Source organism: Cyprinus carpio, chromosome A2, assembly GCF_018340385.1.
Source record: "Cyprinus carpio isolate SPL01 chromosome A2, ASM1834038v1, whole genome shotgun sequence".
Lineage (NCBI taxonomy): Eukaryota > Metazoa > Chordata > Actinopteri > Cypriniformes > Cyprinidae > Cyprinus > Cyprinus carpio.
The window spans coordinates 20884451-20902026 of NC_056573.1; the positions used below are offsets into that span (position 1 = coordinate 20884451).

The 17576-nt window shown below is 36.7% G+C and overlaps 1 protein-coding gene across 3 annotated transcripts; it reads left to right on the forward strand.

Annotated features, from left to right (window-relative positions):
- The first annotated feature begins 1475 nt into the window (after positions 1 to 1475).
- Positions 1476 to 17169, forward strand: LOC109099638 (cytokine receptor-like factor 1). Of its 3 annotated transcripts, none has more exons than XM_042777953.1 (10): positions 1476 to 3089; positions 3707 to 3820; positions 3943 to 4457; positions 7372 to 7650; positions 9351 to 9480; positions 10074 to 10243; positions 12045 to 12202; positions 13537 to 13705; positions 14979 to 15164; positions 15943 to 17169. In XM_042777953.1, exons 3-10 carry the CDS (start codon positions 4400 to 4402, stop codon positions 15957 to 15959), a joined length of 1167 nt encoding a protein of 388 aa, XP_042633887.1. In that variant the 5' UTR covers positions 1476 to 3089; positions 3707 to 3820; positions 3943 to 4399; the 3' UTR covers positions 15960 to 17169. The 3 variants fall into 3 exon arrangements, with proteins under 3 accessions (XP_042633887.1, XP_042633873.1, XP_042633881.1); XM_042777939.1 differs by having other exon boundaries at positions 1477 to 3089; positions 14979 to 15160; positions 15943 to 17167; XM_042777947.1 differs by having other exon boundaries at positions 1477 to 3089; positions 3707 to 4457; positions 14979 to 15160; positions 15943 to 17167.
- Positions 17170 to 17576: the final 407 nt, after the last annotated feature.

A 17576-nucleotide genomic window follows, 5' to 3' on the forward strand; every position in this document is an offset into this window, starting at 1 on the left:
ATGATAATTATAATAATCTACTTATCTTTAACATAACACCTTTTAACACTTACTGTGCACACTTTGGTACAGTAAAACTGTTTAGAATTACAATCAATTATCATAATTTGCCTTTGAGGACAGGTGCAATTGTTATTTGGTGTTCTTTCATATTGCACAAGAAGATAATGGACTTTGCCCTATGCTTGTATAATATGCACACTGCTTCTTTGCAATGTGTGCAGGACATCAGGTGTGCTCTTTCACTTACACAGTGCCAAGAGAATAAAAAAGCACACAGTGACACAGCAGAACATGAGACTGACTGATAGCCCTGCATGCGCAGCACTTTTTTTTAAAGACACCCGCTCCTCCCATTATGCAACCCTCCCTACTTGTTTCTCATTTATTATTTTTATTATTTGAAACCCATTGAGTTTGATTGCTTCAAAATGTAATGTGTATCAAAATAATTTGCATATTGATTAGTCAGCATAAAAAAGAGTAACCAAATGAAACTTTTAAATTTTTTAGCATTGAAAATTTGCTTAATAACATGTTAGTTTTATATGCTAGTTAAGATGATTTGAATAGCCTGATAACTTTAGAGACTGTATTACCAGTTGTAAAATTCTCATTTCTATAATCCTTAATCCTGAAAATAATTCTCAAATTGATTTAAATACATTGTGTTTGTGCTCCCTCTAATGGTTGTTTTTGAATAACATGAAGCTCAGTTGCCTAGATTTACTTTAATAGTGCACTGCGACTAGTGGTCTTTGTAACTGTTGTTATACTATCAGATAGCTGATCATAATATTGAGGAAAGTGCATAATAAAAGCTTTGAGTATCATTGTGTCTAATTAAAAATCTGAACAGCATCAGAACAATTAGAGCATGTAAAAGACCACTGAATTGTTTTTATTTATGCATTATTTTTCAGACTTCCGTACATATATGTTCATATTATGCACTGACTTTAAAATCTCATTTTACTTTAGTTTTTTCGTAAGCATATCAGGGGCATGTTGAGATATTTAGGTCTTTGAGTCATGAATTTGAATTGAACAGTAAATCTTCCAAATATTTTCATTTTCACAAAGAGTACAATATGGCACAGATATGACTATACACATGCCAGTAGTGTAGGAAATATTGCAAGATTTGCTTAACCTAAAAAGGATAGGGGAAGTAAGTACAGCATTTGGGGAATGAATGAAGAATTGGCAAAGGAAGAGAATGAATGGTGAAATATACATTCTCAACCCATTTCTTGTTTGATTGTCGATGCATTTCACCCAGCACATTGAATCCAGATGGAATGAGTAGACAGAGCAAGTTAACAACTCTAAGACTCTTGGGAATTTTGGCTTCACAATTGCAAGATCTTGCCATCACCGGGTGTATGGTTGATATACTGTACATCTGTCATGCATTATTGGCGGGGTGGGGGGGGGGGGGGGGGGGGGGGGGTGCCAAAGGTGCTTCTCTGGCTTTAGAAACTATGTCAGGGGTATCCATCAGAAACGGTGATCTGATTTGTATTTCTTTGACTGTTCATTCCATGTTAATTCACATTTATCCATTCTTTAAAGAAATAATGCGTTGTAACATACATTACAATATAAACAAAGCTTAACTGAATCTGGAAATGCTTTGACCCTACTTCAAACAAACATTTTCTCCCAATCAGTGAGGATTGTACTGCTGGGGTCAGTGACTGTCTCTGTGTATTAAGAGGAAATTGCTTGATTTACAGTGATTTCAGCACATGTTTCACAGAACTGGAGCCTCTCCCAGCTTTCCAGACATTTTTGAGAGGGTTTCTGTGTCGGCCTAGTTGATTGGACATAAAATGCTGAGGTGTGTTGGACTAAGGTTTAACCCCCCTTTGGGTAATCATCATTATATTACTGCATGTCAAATCTGGGTTCCTTGGAGTGCTTCAAAACAAAGCAGCCAATACTTTCACACTCGGCTTGAATGCTGTGAGTCCAGGCCTCAGTCCCGAAGAGAATTCCCCCTGAAATCTTTATGGTGGGATAATTTGTTCCACATGCCAGAGCTCACCCACTAAATCACAGGGTCCCAGTAATCAATGCTTCCCTGTCTCATTATGGTGTGTTGTGCTGTCTCAGAACAGGCTTCTGGAGGATAAATGTCCTCTTAGATACAGACAATTCCTTGAAGTCTAAGTCATGTTCTGGATAGGCATCACCTAGCTGGGTATGTGTCCAATCAGATGCGGTCAGTGAATTGGCTGAGAGATTTACGTTGTAATTCGTTTGCCCAGAGGAAGTTCTTGTTTGCTTTTCTGTTTCTAACTATCTTTGTTGTTCTGTCTCCAAAGCAGAACTCTTTCAACACATCACTCAGATACTGTAATACTGGAGGAACTCCTTTTCTTCCTCTCCTGTAGTTGATCTGCATAGCTAATGTTTTGGATTATTTTCCCATCTTTTAGGATTTAGCGAAAAGTATAATCACTCTCGCCCCTTCAAATTGATCCAAAGTCATTTAATGGACTGGATTATATTCCTAAAGACTCAAAGATCTGAGGCAGATGATAGTAAGACAATTTCCTCTGATATCTGGAGCTTATTTCTGTGTAAAATGACCATGCATGTCAGTTCCTCCAGGCGTGTGTTTCCCAGGAACAGCTACTTCATTCACAAATAATTATACCTTGTTAATCCGTTTGTACGGCTTTCATTTATCTCAAACCTACTGAGGTTCTTGTGATTACAACATCTTGATTAGAAAATGTAAATTTCCTGAGGTGCGATATGATAGATCGTTCTTAAGAATGCATTGACTCAGACATGATCCATATGCATGAGTAAACTGTTTAGAAGTGTAGAATATATTTAGGAACCAGGTGTTTAGAAGTGCAGACCAGCCTTTTAGAAGACATATGCATGAAGTTATAGAATAAAGGCAGAATTAATGAATGTGCTCTCCCTTCCCTTGAGGGCTCTGTGAGATGAATGGTCTTTGTCCCCATTCACAGACTTTGGATGACATCCCTCTTGTTATAGCATTGTATGGTGATAACTGGAAAGGAAGTCCACTCACTCATTTACGAGACAGAACCAGCGAGGAACTAACGGTAAACCCGGTATTAACAAGCATTTTTTCTACAACAGATAAAGTGCCGCTTTGTGGCTTGCTGACCCACAGGCGAACTGACTGTCATGGTTATTGTTTCAAAATATATTTTCTCACCGAGAGGGTGACTCAATGACTAGGACCACGTCTCCAACTGCTCATAACCACCATTAGTCAAACATTAGTCATGACAACTTTTAGGCGTTGGTATTGAATTGATCATTTTCCATTGATTTAAACTTTTTACAGCAAATAAATAAATAACTAATAAAAAGTTTTAAGCTTTTCATGTTTTTGGAAATGTATTCTCTTGTATTTTTTATTTTAAATGATTCTGTTTAATGCAATTTATTTTATTTTAGCAGTATGATTGCTCAGATGTTAACAGAAATTATTTTATTATTATTCTGTCAATATAATTCTTTCTCTGTATAATTGTTTATAGTTGTAGTTTTATTACATTCATGCCTATAGCTATCTAATCTATATTTATATTATAAATATATTTATATTATATATTTACATAATTGTTATTACACTTTTTTCATATCAAAATAATTGGCAAAATGCTATAAAATATAATCAAAATAACATGTATTTTCTTTTTATATTCCATAGAACATTTGGAATACAGAAAAGAGTATTTAGAGTCACATTATCTCCCTTAATTCCATTCTGTTAAAATATAATAATATGTATAAGAGACATGCCAGAGACAAGGGTATACAGAAGGTGAGTTAAATTGTTACTTTTTACAGTCAGTTGTCAAAGAATCTAACTGCTCAACCTTAAATGACTGCCCATAATAAGGCTGAAGGTAAGATTTCCTATCAAGAGATTCTTCTGGCCCACAGGTAGGCTAAAACTTCGGGATTCATCAGGAAACAGATATTACACTGTTCTAGATACAAAACCTGCTTGAGACAAGAGGAGGGCACAGACAGAAGGAAGGGAGGAATAAAACGAAAGAGGCAAAAATGACTTGGAACTATGTGGGTAGACATGGGAGGAGCTTGCAAAGTATAAACTTGGATGTTTCCTAGCAGTGGAGAGCCTCAGCACGGTAAACGATGCCAAAAGTAAATGAAGAGGACGAATGCACCGTGGCATCAACTGAACATTTGACGGATATTGTTTAAAGTTCAGTCTTCTGGAACATCCGTGAGACGCCAGCAGCTCAGGAACTGACGCTGAGATCAACTCTTCGGGTGCACTGGAGCTGGACTCGGTGTGGCATGCGTGGATCAAATATTCCTGCATAGTCCAAATACACTCTCTTGTACTAAAAAAGAAGCGAACTTATTTCGTAAGATGATCTGGTTATTGTTTTTGCTCCACTGTGCTGCCGGCGTGTTGTCGTCTTCCACCCGTGAGTACATTTATAGCCCTCTCTCTATAAGTGTGTGTCTGTGTTACATGTGTTCTTACGTACCTTCTTCATCGAATGGGGTTTGTTTCGGAACTTGACGCGTTTAGTAGGCTATTGAATTTATATTAGTAGATAGAATAGATAAAAAGTTAAAACTCCAGTACAATGTAAATTAAGTTATTTACAGTGATAATAAAACAAAATCCTCTAAGTAAATTTTTAACTATCCAGCATCTGCAAAACAGAATATTTTTATGTATAGGTCAATAACGTGCCATGTTCTTGTAATGTTTATTTTTATTGGTAGGGGGGTGTTTTTCCAGCAAAACAATGGTTATCATTTTTACCTAAACAAAACATCTGTTTTTATAAGCAAAAATAATAATATATTTTAAAAACGTAATAATCTTTACACACAAGGCATGATGGTTTAGATGGATCTTCTCTGTGATATAATTATTTTTTTTTAATGATTTTCATGTCACATTAAAACTGAAATTGGATGTTTACATGTGGGTTACCCCGGACATTAATCTGGTGGACAGGGTTTTCCAACATTTTAAGAAAAAAAAAAATCTTTTTTTACAATCTACATTAAGAACAACAAAATTTCAAAATGATCAAATTTTCTTAGTAATATTATTATTATATATTAAGTTCATTTTTAGCTCAAAACAAAAGTTGTTTTGTTTATGTTGTAATTCAAATGCTTGAGCTCTTGAAAAAGTTCATCATAGAATTTAAATTTGTCTTTGCATTTCTAATGCATTTTTAATAAATTTAATAGATCTGAATGCCATTGACCTGTATACAAATTTTAAGAAAACAGCATTCAGTGTTTTATTTACATTGCAATGCTGTTGTCTTTTTAAATTGCCTGGTTTAACGAATTGAACAACTGATGATATCTGTATCGGTGCAATATATTGAACTATACTGAAAAAGCATGCTAAGGGTTCAAATTTCAAAAGGTCAGAGCATTATTAATTTAACAGGTGGAGGGCTCAGCCTTATGAACCACAACAAAACCCTGACATCATGTTTCTTAAAGCTTATTTCTGTAATGCATATGCAACTGAATGAAAAGTTCAGGTCAAGTCAACTCTATCACAGAGACGATGGATTCTGTTAATAGCTACTTTTGGTATTGGTGAAATATAGGTGTTTGTGAAAGTTTAATTTACTTTTAATGAATAGAGAACAATGTAACAGGATCAAAGGGCATAATTGAGCTGTAAATAACAAAGGGCTAAATTATTAATAGCTATTGTGAAATACATTTACAATGCAAACGTTTAGCACATTCCCCTTACGTGACATTCCGAGGTGTTGGTGGAAGGGAAAATTGAGACTAATTACATCTAATTAAGTATTGCCTCATTCACACCCTCAGTGCCAGGCAGGGGATTTAGAAAGTGAAGTGCAATACAGCCACTGACAGAATACACTCCCCTCTCCTCTAGGTAACATTAAATGCAAAAGCATTTTTGCCGTAACATTAAACGCAAAAGCCTCAGTGAAATATAAACGGAGTTAAAAGGAAAAAAAATGTGTAGACAGAAGTAACCCTTTAAAAGGTCATTGCAGTTTGACAACACGGGTGTGAATGTCCAAAGGATGGTCCAGTTGTTCACCATCTCAGCGGTAAGATCCAGGCTTTACTGAGTTTCTCTCGGCGTTGCATTAGTGATGACAGGTTACAGGCTTACTTCATGAGACCTTCTCACCTGAAACCAAATATCTTACTGCTCATTTCCTATTCAGACACATGCTGTAAATACTTGTAATTGCCCCTGTCATTAAAGGGTTTGAAGTGAAATGTTTTCAAGTCAGATTTTTTTTTAATCCACTTAAATCAAAACACACCTTGCGAAGAGTAATACCAGGCCGTATCATGATTCTGTTTCATTAATGCTATAAATTAAAACAACTGATTTGTATCTTTTCCTTTTGTTATGGAGAAAAATGTCACCCTTTCCGCTCGGTCTGAGTGTGTGTTGATTATGTAATCTCTCTTTTAAGGTTAGTTTATCTATCCATCTTGATGTAATTACACGTAATCACACGACAGTTCTCTCATCACCTCTATTACTCAATTGTGCTGCACTGACACATTTTTTTGAGGGATTCCAAATTTCATATTACAAGGGTGATAATGAACTCAAAAGGGTTTACAAAATTATAATTGTATGTGAGTACCTGTTACACTAATTATCTGGGATTGTTCAGTGCAGTGATAGATGTCAAACCTAATAGAAATTACACGAAATTCAGGCAGCTATCAGGAACAGATGAATATTTAAAGTTTGACCCTGACAAACAATATTGTTTACATTTTGCTTCATTTTTTTCTCATCACTTGGCCAGTTTTATATCTTTTTTTTTTCTTTCTCTCACATAACAAAATAATCTCAAACCAATATTTCATGTGCATATATTTATTTAATGTTCAATTATTATTATTATTTTGTGCCTTTAATGGTAAAATATTTTTTGGAATGAACACTAAACCATAGGTGTATTTAAACGCTGACTCTTTTCACACTTTTTCTCACAAAATAACCTTTAAGCCAATGTTTCTTGTGCATATATTTATTTAATATTTATTTATTTATTTAGAAAACAGCATCTAATAAGGGAGATTATGTACAGTCAAATAAAAAGGAACCATTTGACTCTATGTGTTCCCTTCTTATAGTAAATGGATATTATCTCCTTTTGTGATCTTCTTGCGTTCCCAGCATTACTTTGATTTAGGCTGTCACTCTCAACTTTTTTGATGTGTTAGTCATGAGGTCGGTCTGTCTCCTCCTTTAACGTCATATATCATGTGAGCTCACCCATAACCAGACAGCCCATAATAACCATGCTGCCTCTTTCCAGCACTAACCTGCTTTATCTCGCCCTCCCTCAGAGGTGGCTACAATCTACCCTCAAGACCCGGCCCTTCCAATCGGCTCCAGTCTGACAGCCACATGCTCAGTGAATCCAGACCACGGCGTTCACGCAGGCTCACTCTACTGGACTCTGAACGGAAAGCGTCTTCCCAGCAGCACCTACAGCGTTCTGAGCCCCACTGTGCTCAGTGTCACCCTCCCGCGTCTCTCCGGGTCCCGCCAACGCTCCGGAGACAACCTCGTGTGCCATAACAGCGGGGGTCATGTGCTGGCCGGCTCCTGCATCTATGTTGGCAGTGAGTCCGTCTACCATATTGTTCGTATTTACTCTAGGCTCCTGTACAACTACCAAGTGTGTTTAATTGGCGAATGTGCACGCATCAAACTTAAATACAGTTAAATGGGTTTTGTGGGTAAGCCTGGAGCCTTGGGGAATATGGGTCAGACGTGGAAGAATTAGACAGTCTTTATGAATTGACCCCCTGCCACTGAGCCACAGTTGTTGCAGTATTTAATGTTTTCTGCCTGTCCACCAATGAACTCGAGAGTTGTTTAAGCCCCTTAAGATAGCTATCTGCTCTACTGTTATGCTTTTAGCACCTGTGTGGTCCATTATAGGCGCTTTCCTCGACTGACATGTATGACGGAACAAATGTACCGCATTTGTCAAGTTACATGGAATGGTGGCAGTATGGAAAATTACAAACACAGACACACACACAAGAGCGAGACAAAGTCAAGGAAGCGAGTGTCTGGTCATTTGGAAAAAAGATTGAAAGCCAGAAATGGAGAGATGTGGTTACGATAAGTGTGTGTGTGTGTGTGTGTGTGTGTGTGTGTGTGTGTGTGTGTGTGTATGTGTGTGTGAAGTGCTATGTTGACTCAAGCTCTCTATGTCTCTGAGGTCTCCTCTGTAAGGTTTGGTTCATATAATCACAGTCTTACACTTAGACGCAGTGTTTTTTGTTCTCAGCTGAATGGAATCTTGGCCCCATTCCTGAACTTAAATGAGGATGACAGCTGAAGACACTCATCCATTATTGAAAATATTTAAAGTCAACACAAAGTCAAAATTGACCCTATTTACTTTCTTAATACACGTTCCTCGTCTCATTGTGAATGATTCATTTGTGCACATTATTCCAAAAAAGTTAGTATTCATAATATTTCATCAAAACTTAATGTTTCTTGCTTGTTTTCTATTTTTTTTATTTGATCAAAAAATATAGTAAAACAGTAATATTATTACAATTTGTAAAAAAAAAAAATTGAAATGTACTCCTATCACATGATCATTCACAAATCATTCATTTCAAAATGCTGATTTGGTTCTCAAGAAACATTTTAGATTTGTTTTAAAATATAAAATGGTTGAAAAAGTGTTGCTTATACATTTCTTCATAATTTATTGATGTATAGAATGTAAAAAAAGTGGTGAAAGTGTTTGTCATTTCTAATTAGTTTAATGTATTGGTATATTTTTGTATTATTATTTATATTATTATCTCTAATTTTATTATTATTATTTATATAATTAATTATAAGTAATTATATTATATATTTTTTAAATATATATATATATATATATATATTTTTTTTTTTTTCAGTTTAATGCATCCTTGCTGTCTTTCTGTGTATCTATCTTTCTGTCATCTAACTAAAATTATTAAATTATAAAAAATAATAGTATACTATATAGAATGAAATTATAAAATTATTATATGTATATAATATTTAAATCAAATACAAATATATATATTTTCAGTTCAATAAAATCAAGTCTCTTCCTTCATTTTTGCAATTTATTTTTTTTTTGTATTTCATACACTGTTTCATGTTCACTTCAAAACAAGCAACTATTTTTGACAGATTTTCTGTACTACCTCAGCATTTACAGCATGTACCTTTAATGAGGTGTTATGAGAGGCATGAGTCACTTTCCACTAACTCACTTTGACAGCTAAGTGAAAACTCATTGTCCTTGTCTGTTTTTTAGTGCCTCCTGAGAAACCCGTGGATCTTACCTGCTGGTCCAGGAACACCAAAGACCTCACCTGTAGATGGGCCCCTGGGGGCCAGGGGGAAACCTTCATCAAGACAAAATACACACTCAAATATAAGCTCAGGTCAGTGCCACAGGTCATTCACACTCATGTCAATGCCTCTTCCCAAATTCACGCCTTATCTTGTTTGTATATGTCATGTTCTTACATGCCCATTCACTGTTGGACAGTGGAAGGATGTTTAAGGATGTCTCAAACCAACCATCTGTGCTAATCCCTCCTGATGGGCACATGCCATACACTTTTTATTTGTGACAGGCAAAATCATATAAAAAATTACTTCTAAATATTTAAAATTATTCAAAACATTTTTTTGTGTGCTGTAGTATTATCTTTTGCATTTTATATGTTATTTTTATATTTATTTTTTAGGCTTTTTAATTAATAATTGGCTTTCATGCCCAATGAGCAGATGGAATGCAGATTCCACACAACAATTTTTCACATTCCCATTACCATACCAGAAGGAATAAGCCATAATTAAGGAATCATTCCCACATTTGAGGCTATATGATTGGCTTGTCCATTGGCTCTTAACATTAAAAGCCTCCATATAGGGAACCCACAATAGATTACGGACGTATCACTGCAAACGTATTGTGTCCACGCAGTTGTTGGTATGCATCAGAAAATAAAGCATGTTTGTGCACCTATAGGTGGTATGGACGAGAAAAGGAGTGTGAGGACTATAGCGCTGGAGAGCCGTACACATGCTACATCCCCCGCGACCTCGCCCTCTTCACACCCTACGAGATATGGGTGGAGGCCTCCAACCAACTCGGAACCGCAACGTCTGACATCATCTACTTGGATATCTTAGACGTGGGTGAGTGTGCGTGACCTTTGACCCCAGCCCCAGGTGTTCTCTTCATGGGCAGCACACAATACGAGGAGACCACGTGCAACGTGAGAGCGCCACTCCTTGTAAAAACTGGGTGGAGGCATGACGAATTGCAGCGGTCCATCGCAGCGTCAGTATCCCTTTGCCTCATACAGTATCTACCCACCTACTCACACATACCTGCAAAGCCTTCCTTTACAGTCGAATGGAACTTTTATGAAGTTTTTCGCTAATCCCATTACCATGACCTGCCTGGGGCTACCGTTTAGCAATCTGACTGGAATAGGTGGAAATCTGTTTTGTTGAATTCTTAAGATCTTATGTGCTTTGAGTGCAGGCCAAGCTTGCACATAATCTCTTCAAACAGACATTTTATACAGCAAACATCTTCATAAAAATGGAATTAGAATTGTTAGGACTTAAGTCGGGGGGCATTTTGTCTTGGCAAGACATTAGAAAGTATTTGCAATTAAACTAAAATAGTTTGAACACACACTTAAGTTTAAGGTTATAAACTTTTATATCCTGTGAGTGTAAATCAGTGTAACTGTACCTGAAGGGGGAGGCAGGGTGATTTTGAATGGAAAGGGCATTAAGAGGAAGGTGGGTGCTCCTCGAAACATGCCATAGTCATGACACAGCCACCACACCTAGTGCCTCCACCTCCTTAGCAACAGAGACAATGCTCATCTAAGTTACCAGTTAATTAAACAACAGCTTTGAGATCCAAGAGAACTCCAATTACTTAGAATTTGAAGCAATATCAGTACTAAATTATTTTATAGCAGCCTGAACAAAATGCAGGCAAAGCGGAAAAATACAGAACAATTAGTCAGCTTGAATATCGAGAAGCAGCCTTTGTTTCATCTTAGTTGAATCACAAGATCAAGAAATAGTCTCTAGTCTCGGCTTGCAGACCGCCCAAAGTTTGTTCACTGATCAGCTAGTGCATATTGCATACAAAAAATGGCAAAAGTTTGTGACTGGCTAATTTTACAAAACTTACCAGAGTAAGTAAGGTTTTTTCTTAAAAACAGACTTGATACAAATTTGTAGCGAGTGAACTAGATATCCACGAGATCAGAACTATATATTAATCAGTAATTTTAGACAGACGTAAATTGTGATGACCGTATCTATTCTGTGTTTTCTGTACAATTATTTGTGGAGACTGACATGACACGATTTAAACCAATTTTCACAAAGAGCTGAAATTCATAAAAAAGATGCAGAATGTAATTGTAAGATAGATAGATGTTTGAAATGCCTCTTATAGAAATATGTATTTATTTTATATAGTTCATAATATTAAAAAAATTAACTTTTGTGGAACAGGGTGGGGAAAAAAACCTTTATTTCTTCATTTAAATTGCTAAACAAAAAAATCCTTTTCGTCATTCCAATTCAAATTCCAGTTCAAGAATTGAGGCGTGACACTTTTAACCACTTTATTACATAGAAACCTAAAATTCATAAGGTGCAGCATTGTAATTTCAATGTAAAGAAGTAATGAAACTGAATACAAATTCATAAGAATTTCAGTAATGGATGAATGGATGCATGAGTGGATGATTGATAGATATTTCATAATACTTAATAAATTAATGTTTGTGAATCAGGGTGGAAGAAAACTTGTCGAATTTGTCGAATTGCAGTTTGATAAACTGCTGTTCCGTGTCATTTCAATTCAAATTCCAGATCAAGATTTCAAGAATAAGTTACAATGAGGTCTTTTGTTGCAGTGACTCCAACCTTATCACATGTTGTTTGTGTCGTTTCCTCTCAGTGACGACAGACCCACCGACTGACGTGACTGTGAGCCGAGTGGGTGACCTGGAGGACCAGCTGACCGTGCGCTGGGGGACACCGCCTGCACTAAAAGACTTCCTCTTTCAGGCCAAATACCAGATCAGATACAGACTGGAGGAAAGCAGTGACTGGAAGGTACAGTAGCACTCTCGACCAATGAGCACACGTCATCGGCTCGCTCAATACTCTCTACGTTGCCCGTTATTCTGATTACTTTTACCATCTTCCCACTTTCACACCCATTTGTTTTGTAATGCAAACTGTGTATGCTTGTAAATAAGTGTCAGTTTCTCAATTTTAAAGCATTTGCAGAGTGGCACAATGATTAATTAGAGCGGTTCAAAAGATAACAGTCATGTTTCAGTAGAATTTGAGGTGTTTGTATTACTTGTCCGAAACGTCATTTCCAGCTGTAGCAGAACAGCACATGGTTTCCAGTCCTCTGGCCATGGAAGAGTCCGGCTAAACTTTAGGGCTTCAAATAAACTTAAGCTTTCGCTGTCCCCATTTCGCTCATATGGATCCAATCAGTTGGCAGGTTTCCATCTGAAGCTGGGCAGAGTTGGGTTACATATTTTTTTTTTCGCTTACCCATCATTGTGCTGTCAGTTGCACAGTCTTACATAGTTAACAAAGTCCAAATATGACAGTGACCATCAAAAACACATCACAGAAGACAATCTATTGTTCTAAAAACCCGTTAAGAGGGGTGGATTATCGCCTGGGCCGTTCTCAACCCCACAGATTGCTTACATAGCCTGTGCGGTGGGAAATAATTACCCAGCGTGCCTGTTACAAGGCAACCTGATGATGTTAACATTCTGCCACTCATCACGTTCCAATAGTAATGATGGTCCTCGGATTACGGAGCCATGCATATTAACCGTGTTTGTAGTTTTTGAAATGTGAGTCTGGAAATGGACTGTGGAAAGGGACTGATTCAGGGGTACCGGGATTGTAAATAATTACAGGGGGCCCAGGCCGTTTCGACATTCCTGCATTTGAATCCCATATACCTGTGCTTTAACACACAGGAAGAAGGAAGCACTGAGGCTGGAATGGCCTTGTCTACATGTTGATGATGCTGTCTGCACCCGTGCAATTACTTAATCTGTAATAAGTAGTAGATAACAGATTTTCTCTGAGGGTAGTGTTAGTGCTCCCTGCGTATATGTAGAGCCAGAAGGCAGGCCAATTATTTATGTGTGTGTCCCTGTTATTTACCTCCTGTCTTTGTCTCTGATATATGTTGGTATATCCCCTAGGAGCACAAAAGGGGGAAATGTCTTTGTTCTACGTCTTTGTAGATGAGCTTGTTTGAACTCGCTTAAGGATTTTGAAAGTGAATGGCTTTTTTTCCTTCTTATAGAGAACATTAAATATGCCCGTTAGGGTAACAGTGTGTGTGTGGTATATGGCCGCTGTAGGTGTTTGATGTAACAGACTGTTTTGGGTGTCTTTCTCTGCAGGTGGTGGATGATGTTGGGAACCAGACTTCCTGCAGGCTGGCAGGGTTGCGGCCAGGCACGGTGTATTTCGTGCAGGTGCGCTGTAATCCGGTAGGGATTCTGGGATCTAGGAAAGCTGGCATTTGGAGTGACTGGAGTCACCCAACTGCAGCCTCAACACCGCACAGCGGTAAGAGAAAGATCATTTAAGAGATCCTTGAAAAAGTAACTACTTAGCGGAAACTATTTTTGTGGAAGTTGGTGGGGTTTTTTTTAAGTACTTTGTAAATACCATGGTAAATATCAAAGTACAGGGATATCACTTTGCTTTTTTTTTTTTTTTTGTAAGGTTGCAAAGTTTATATTGACATTTAGAGAAAACTATTTCTGAGTTTTGAACTCAAAAAATAATACATCCAAAATTTGACTTGTTGATTAATTATAAAACAGATTTTGACTGGATGATCCATGTTCAAAGCCATTGTAAAACGCAAATAAATGTAAATGCACATAAACGATGAAGAAGTTAATGAACCTTGGTGAAAGTAAGTTAAGCCTTAGTTAGCTATATTAATGAACAATGAAAAATACTTCTAAAGCATTTTTAATCTTATAATAATTTAAACATTTATTAATTTTAACATGATTAAAATCAAAAATTGTGTCTGATAATATAATTTAATGGAATAACATGAACAATAAACATTTTTATTTGTATTTACTAAAGCTAACAAGTAAAGTCTTCTATTACATTTGAATATCCAGTCATGCAGTTCATGAAATTATAATTATTTTAAACTTGGACTTGTAGACTCATAGCCTAGCAGTCTTTTTGCGCAACGGGTCTCATGTGGGAGACATGAATTTGATTCCAGCTCGTCTTATATTTAAATCCGTCTCCTAGTTATTTCCTGTTTTTTTATTATTAAAGATGACAGAAAGGCCAAAAGCAACATAGAGAATAAATACATATAACCAGCGACACTAGTTAAATGGTAGCAGGAATAGTTGGATTGAGATGTTGCTTTCGCTGTCCTTCATCATATTTTCACATTTTGAACGTGTCGTGCAGTCCATCCTATAATCAGATACATATTTCCAAGACGATGCTCAGTCCAGCAGACACCAACTAGCAGATGCAATGCATTACTTTAGTCATACATCTCCTCGTTTTGTGGCTTGCCAGAGAGCCACGGGGGAGTGTTGGATATATTTTTTCAGAGGATTGTTTCTGAAGATTAACAGATTAACTCCTCTGCACATTAACTCTTCTGGAGCGGCCCACATCTGGAGCTCAGAAACCTATTGTTTATTTAAAATGGAAAAAGGATTTATTTTTATCCCAACTTGTGTTTGGTTGGCTGTGTAAACTGTGCTCTGTATCTGTGATAAGCTTGATGCGTGTACGATAGTGCTTGTCTCCCTGGACGGACACGTGTTGATTTTTGTCTTTCGCCCCACAGAACGGCTGCTGACAGGGTCATGTGACTCAAAGGTGGGGCAGCAGAACTCCACGTTGCGACGGGATTTGAAGCAGTTCTTTGGCTGGGTGCGCAAACACGCCTATGGTTGCAGCGGTATGAGTATCAAACTTTATGATCAGTGGCGGGTCTGGCTGCAGAAATCTCACAAAACGCGCAACCAGGTAGGTAAGGAGCTTTTTATTCGCATTCTACTTGTTTTTGAAGCCAAACCCCATTAATCACCGTTTAGGTGTCTGGTTTTCTTCAGCTTTAGTTTCTTCAACTGTTATGCCAGAAGTATTTGCTCTCCTAACTCTGTGAGACTGGATCCAAGCCCTTGAGTTATTGGAGTTGCCTGGGTTAATTGAATTAAAGTGCTTCTGGTGTTATTGTACTGAGTTTCCTGTGTTTTGCTCGGTAACCACAGAAGTAAATAACATGAGGCGACTCATATGATTTCAGGTAACTTTTCATAAACCATCGTAGTAAACCAGACTATTTAAATAAACTTGAGTAATGAAGTTCTGCACGCCGAGTATCATTCAACATATGAATTTGGTTCTGAGCTCACATCTGTCAGATTCCACAGTAATCTTGTTTTGGAAATTTCAGGGATAGTCCTTCATTCGAGAGAATATGCCCAACTTCTTTCATGTGTCCCAAGTGTGTTGTGGTCAGTGTTATATGAAAAAACATGACCCAAATGCTTGTGGAAAGATCTGACTTCACATTGGATGACCCGCTGCTATGTCATGACAAGACCAACAAGAGATAAACCCGTAGCAATTACACTAGGAATATCCAAATCTCTAAACCACAAATATGCAAAGACTTTTTAACTATATTTTTTGGCCATCACTATCCATGCCGAAACCATGGCCTCAGATTGTTTTTGAATGGCTATTTGAAGACTTTCATGTACTGTGGGCGTTTATCTGATTACTGTAATATTGTCTGCTTTCAGGTTCTTCAAGGAGATAAATCATAGCACGTCGCTCCTGGCAGGCAAAACATTTAACAACAACAGCACACTGTGGAAGAATTCACATTTTCCAGACTGCTGCTTGGCTCAGATCAGGAAAGTTAAAGTACAGCTGGACTCAAAACGGGATGTTCAAACAACAAAAGGTGTCGGGCGTTCGGTCCCTCGGACACAGATTCAATTGTGCAGTTCTCTAAAATGCCTTATTATACAGGAAAACAAACTGTCTTTGATAATAGCCATGGAGATCACGTGGACTATATCCTTGCAACTCGCTATCCGTGGAGACAAGTTCTTGAGTGTGTCGGGGAGCAATTAATTAAAGGTCATAATTTGCACATTTATTGATGACTATGCACAAGCCATGCTTAGCCGACGTGACACATGGTCTATATGTGGACCCATGACCTTCCTAACTTTAGCCGACCTGTATGTTAAAGAGGTTCCTCATGGACAAATGGAAAATGTCTGAATGTTTTTTCAGCCAGTGTTTTGTGCAAATTTAAGACAACTGGAAGAATATTAAGACCATCCAGTTTTACTAAAGGGAGTGACAATGGTGACTAAACTACAGCAGTTTACCTAAAAATCTGACAGGTATACCTCACAGAATATCTTGCCACTTTTTAGTTTCCTAGTTCTTTAAATAATCGGTACATGCAATGCAATGCTGAACATATCAATACATAGAAATAAGCCTCTCACTAAAATAAGTCCCACTGCCGTCATAAAGGAGGACCTACAGACATTCACTATATTCAGGATAAAGTTGGAACCATAGAGTGGACTCAGAAAATGGCCATTTAATAAATGGAGAGGAAGACTTGGCCAAATAATGTTGTTTCTCATGTTTATATATGTGTGTTGCAGTTACAAAACTGTAACTGTGTTTGTAGCATTGAACTGTTTGAAAATATTTTTATGTATTGAGACATTTTACTGCTTTTATTTTTGTACTGAATTGTATCCGCATATTTAAATTTAAAGTTATGTTTTGACTCTTAAGTTATGTGTAGGTAGATTATATTATTATTGACTGAATTGTTAAACCCTAATATTGTTCATAAAATCCTTCTTTAAGATAAAACTTATGAACTTAGTCCTTTTTGACCAAAAACAAGCACAAAAAAACAACCTCTGAATCTGTATTTTTGCATTGTAAAAATATCTCTGCATTCGCTAAAGAAAGATAAATCTACTAGTTTCAGAGAATATACTTTTTTTAACCACATTGGAATTTCAGTTTTTCTTGTTTTAAGTTTTAACATCAATAGATTTTGTTGTATGTATGCTTAAACAAGTAAAAATTATTAGGATAATTAAAATTCTTTATTTTAATTTTTTTAAATGAATAAATATATCACTTCATGTAATTTACAACATATTCTCTGAAAACAAGAGAATATCCCACAGTTATTTATCTTTAATTACTTATGAAAACAAGAAAACTACTGATTTTGAATTTATTTTTGCATTGTTTGTATTTTCTGACTTTTTAAGAAGTACAGTACATGAAAACAATTACAAACAGATCTCAAAAAAAAAAAAAAAAAAAAAAAAAAACAATTGCACAAAGCAGAAGTGTTTTGCCAGACCATGATCCTCTACAGGGAAAA

What these genes read in the sequence shown, in the direction of transcription:
- LOC109099638 (XM_042777947.1), top strand. Translation starts at nt 4,400, where the DNA reads ATGATCTGGTTATTGTTTTTGCTCCACTGTGCTGCCGGCGTGTTGTCG. An exon ending in CTCCTGCATCTATGTTGGCA is followed by an intron (nt 7,651 to 9,350) that starts GTGAGTCCGTCT and finishes TCTGTTTTTTAG; the next exon opens with TGCCTCCTGAGAAACCCGTG. An exon ending in AGCCTCAACACCGCACAGCG is followed by an intron (nt 13,706 to 14,978) that starts GTAAGAGAAAGA and finishes TTCGCCCCACAG; the next exon opens with AACGGCTGCTGACAGGGTCA.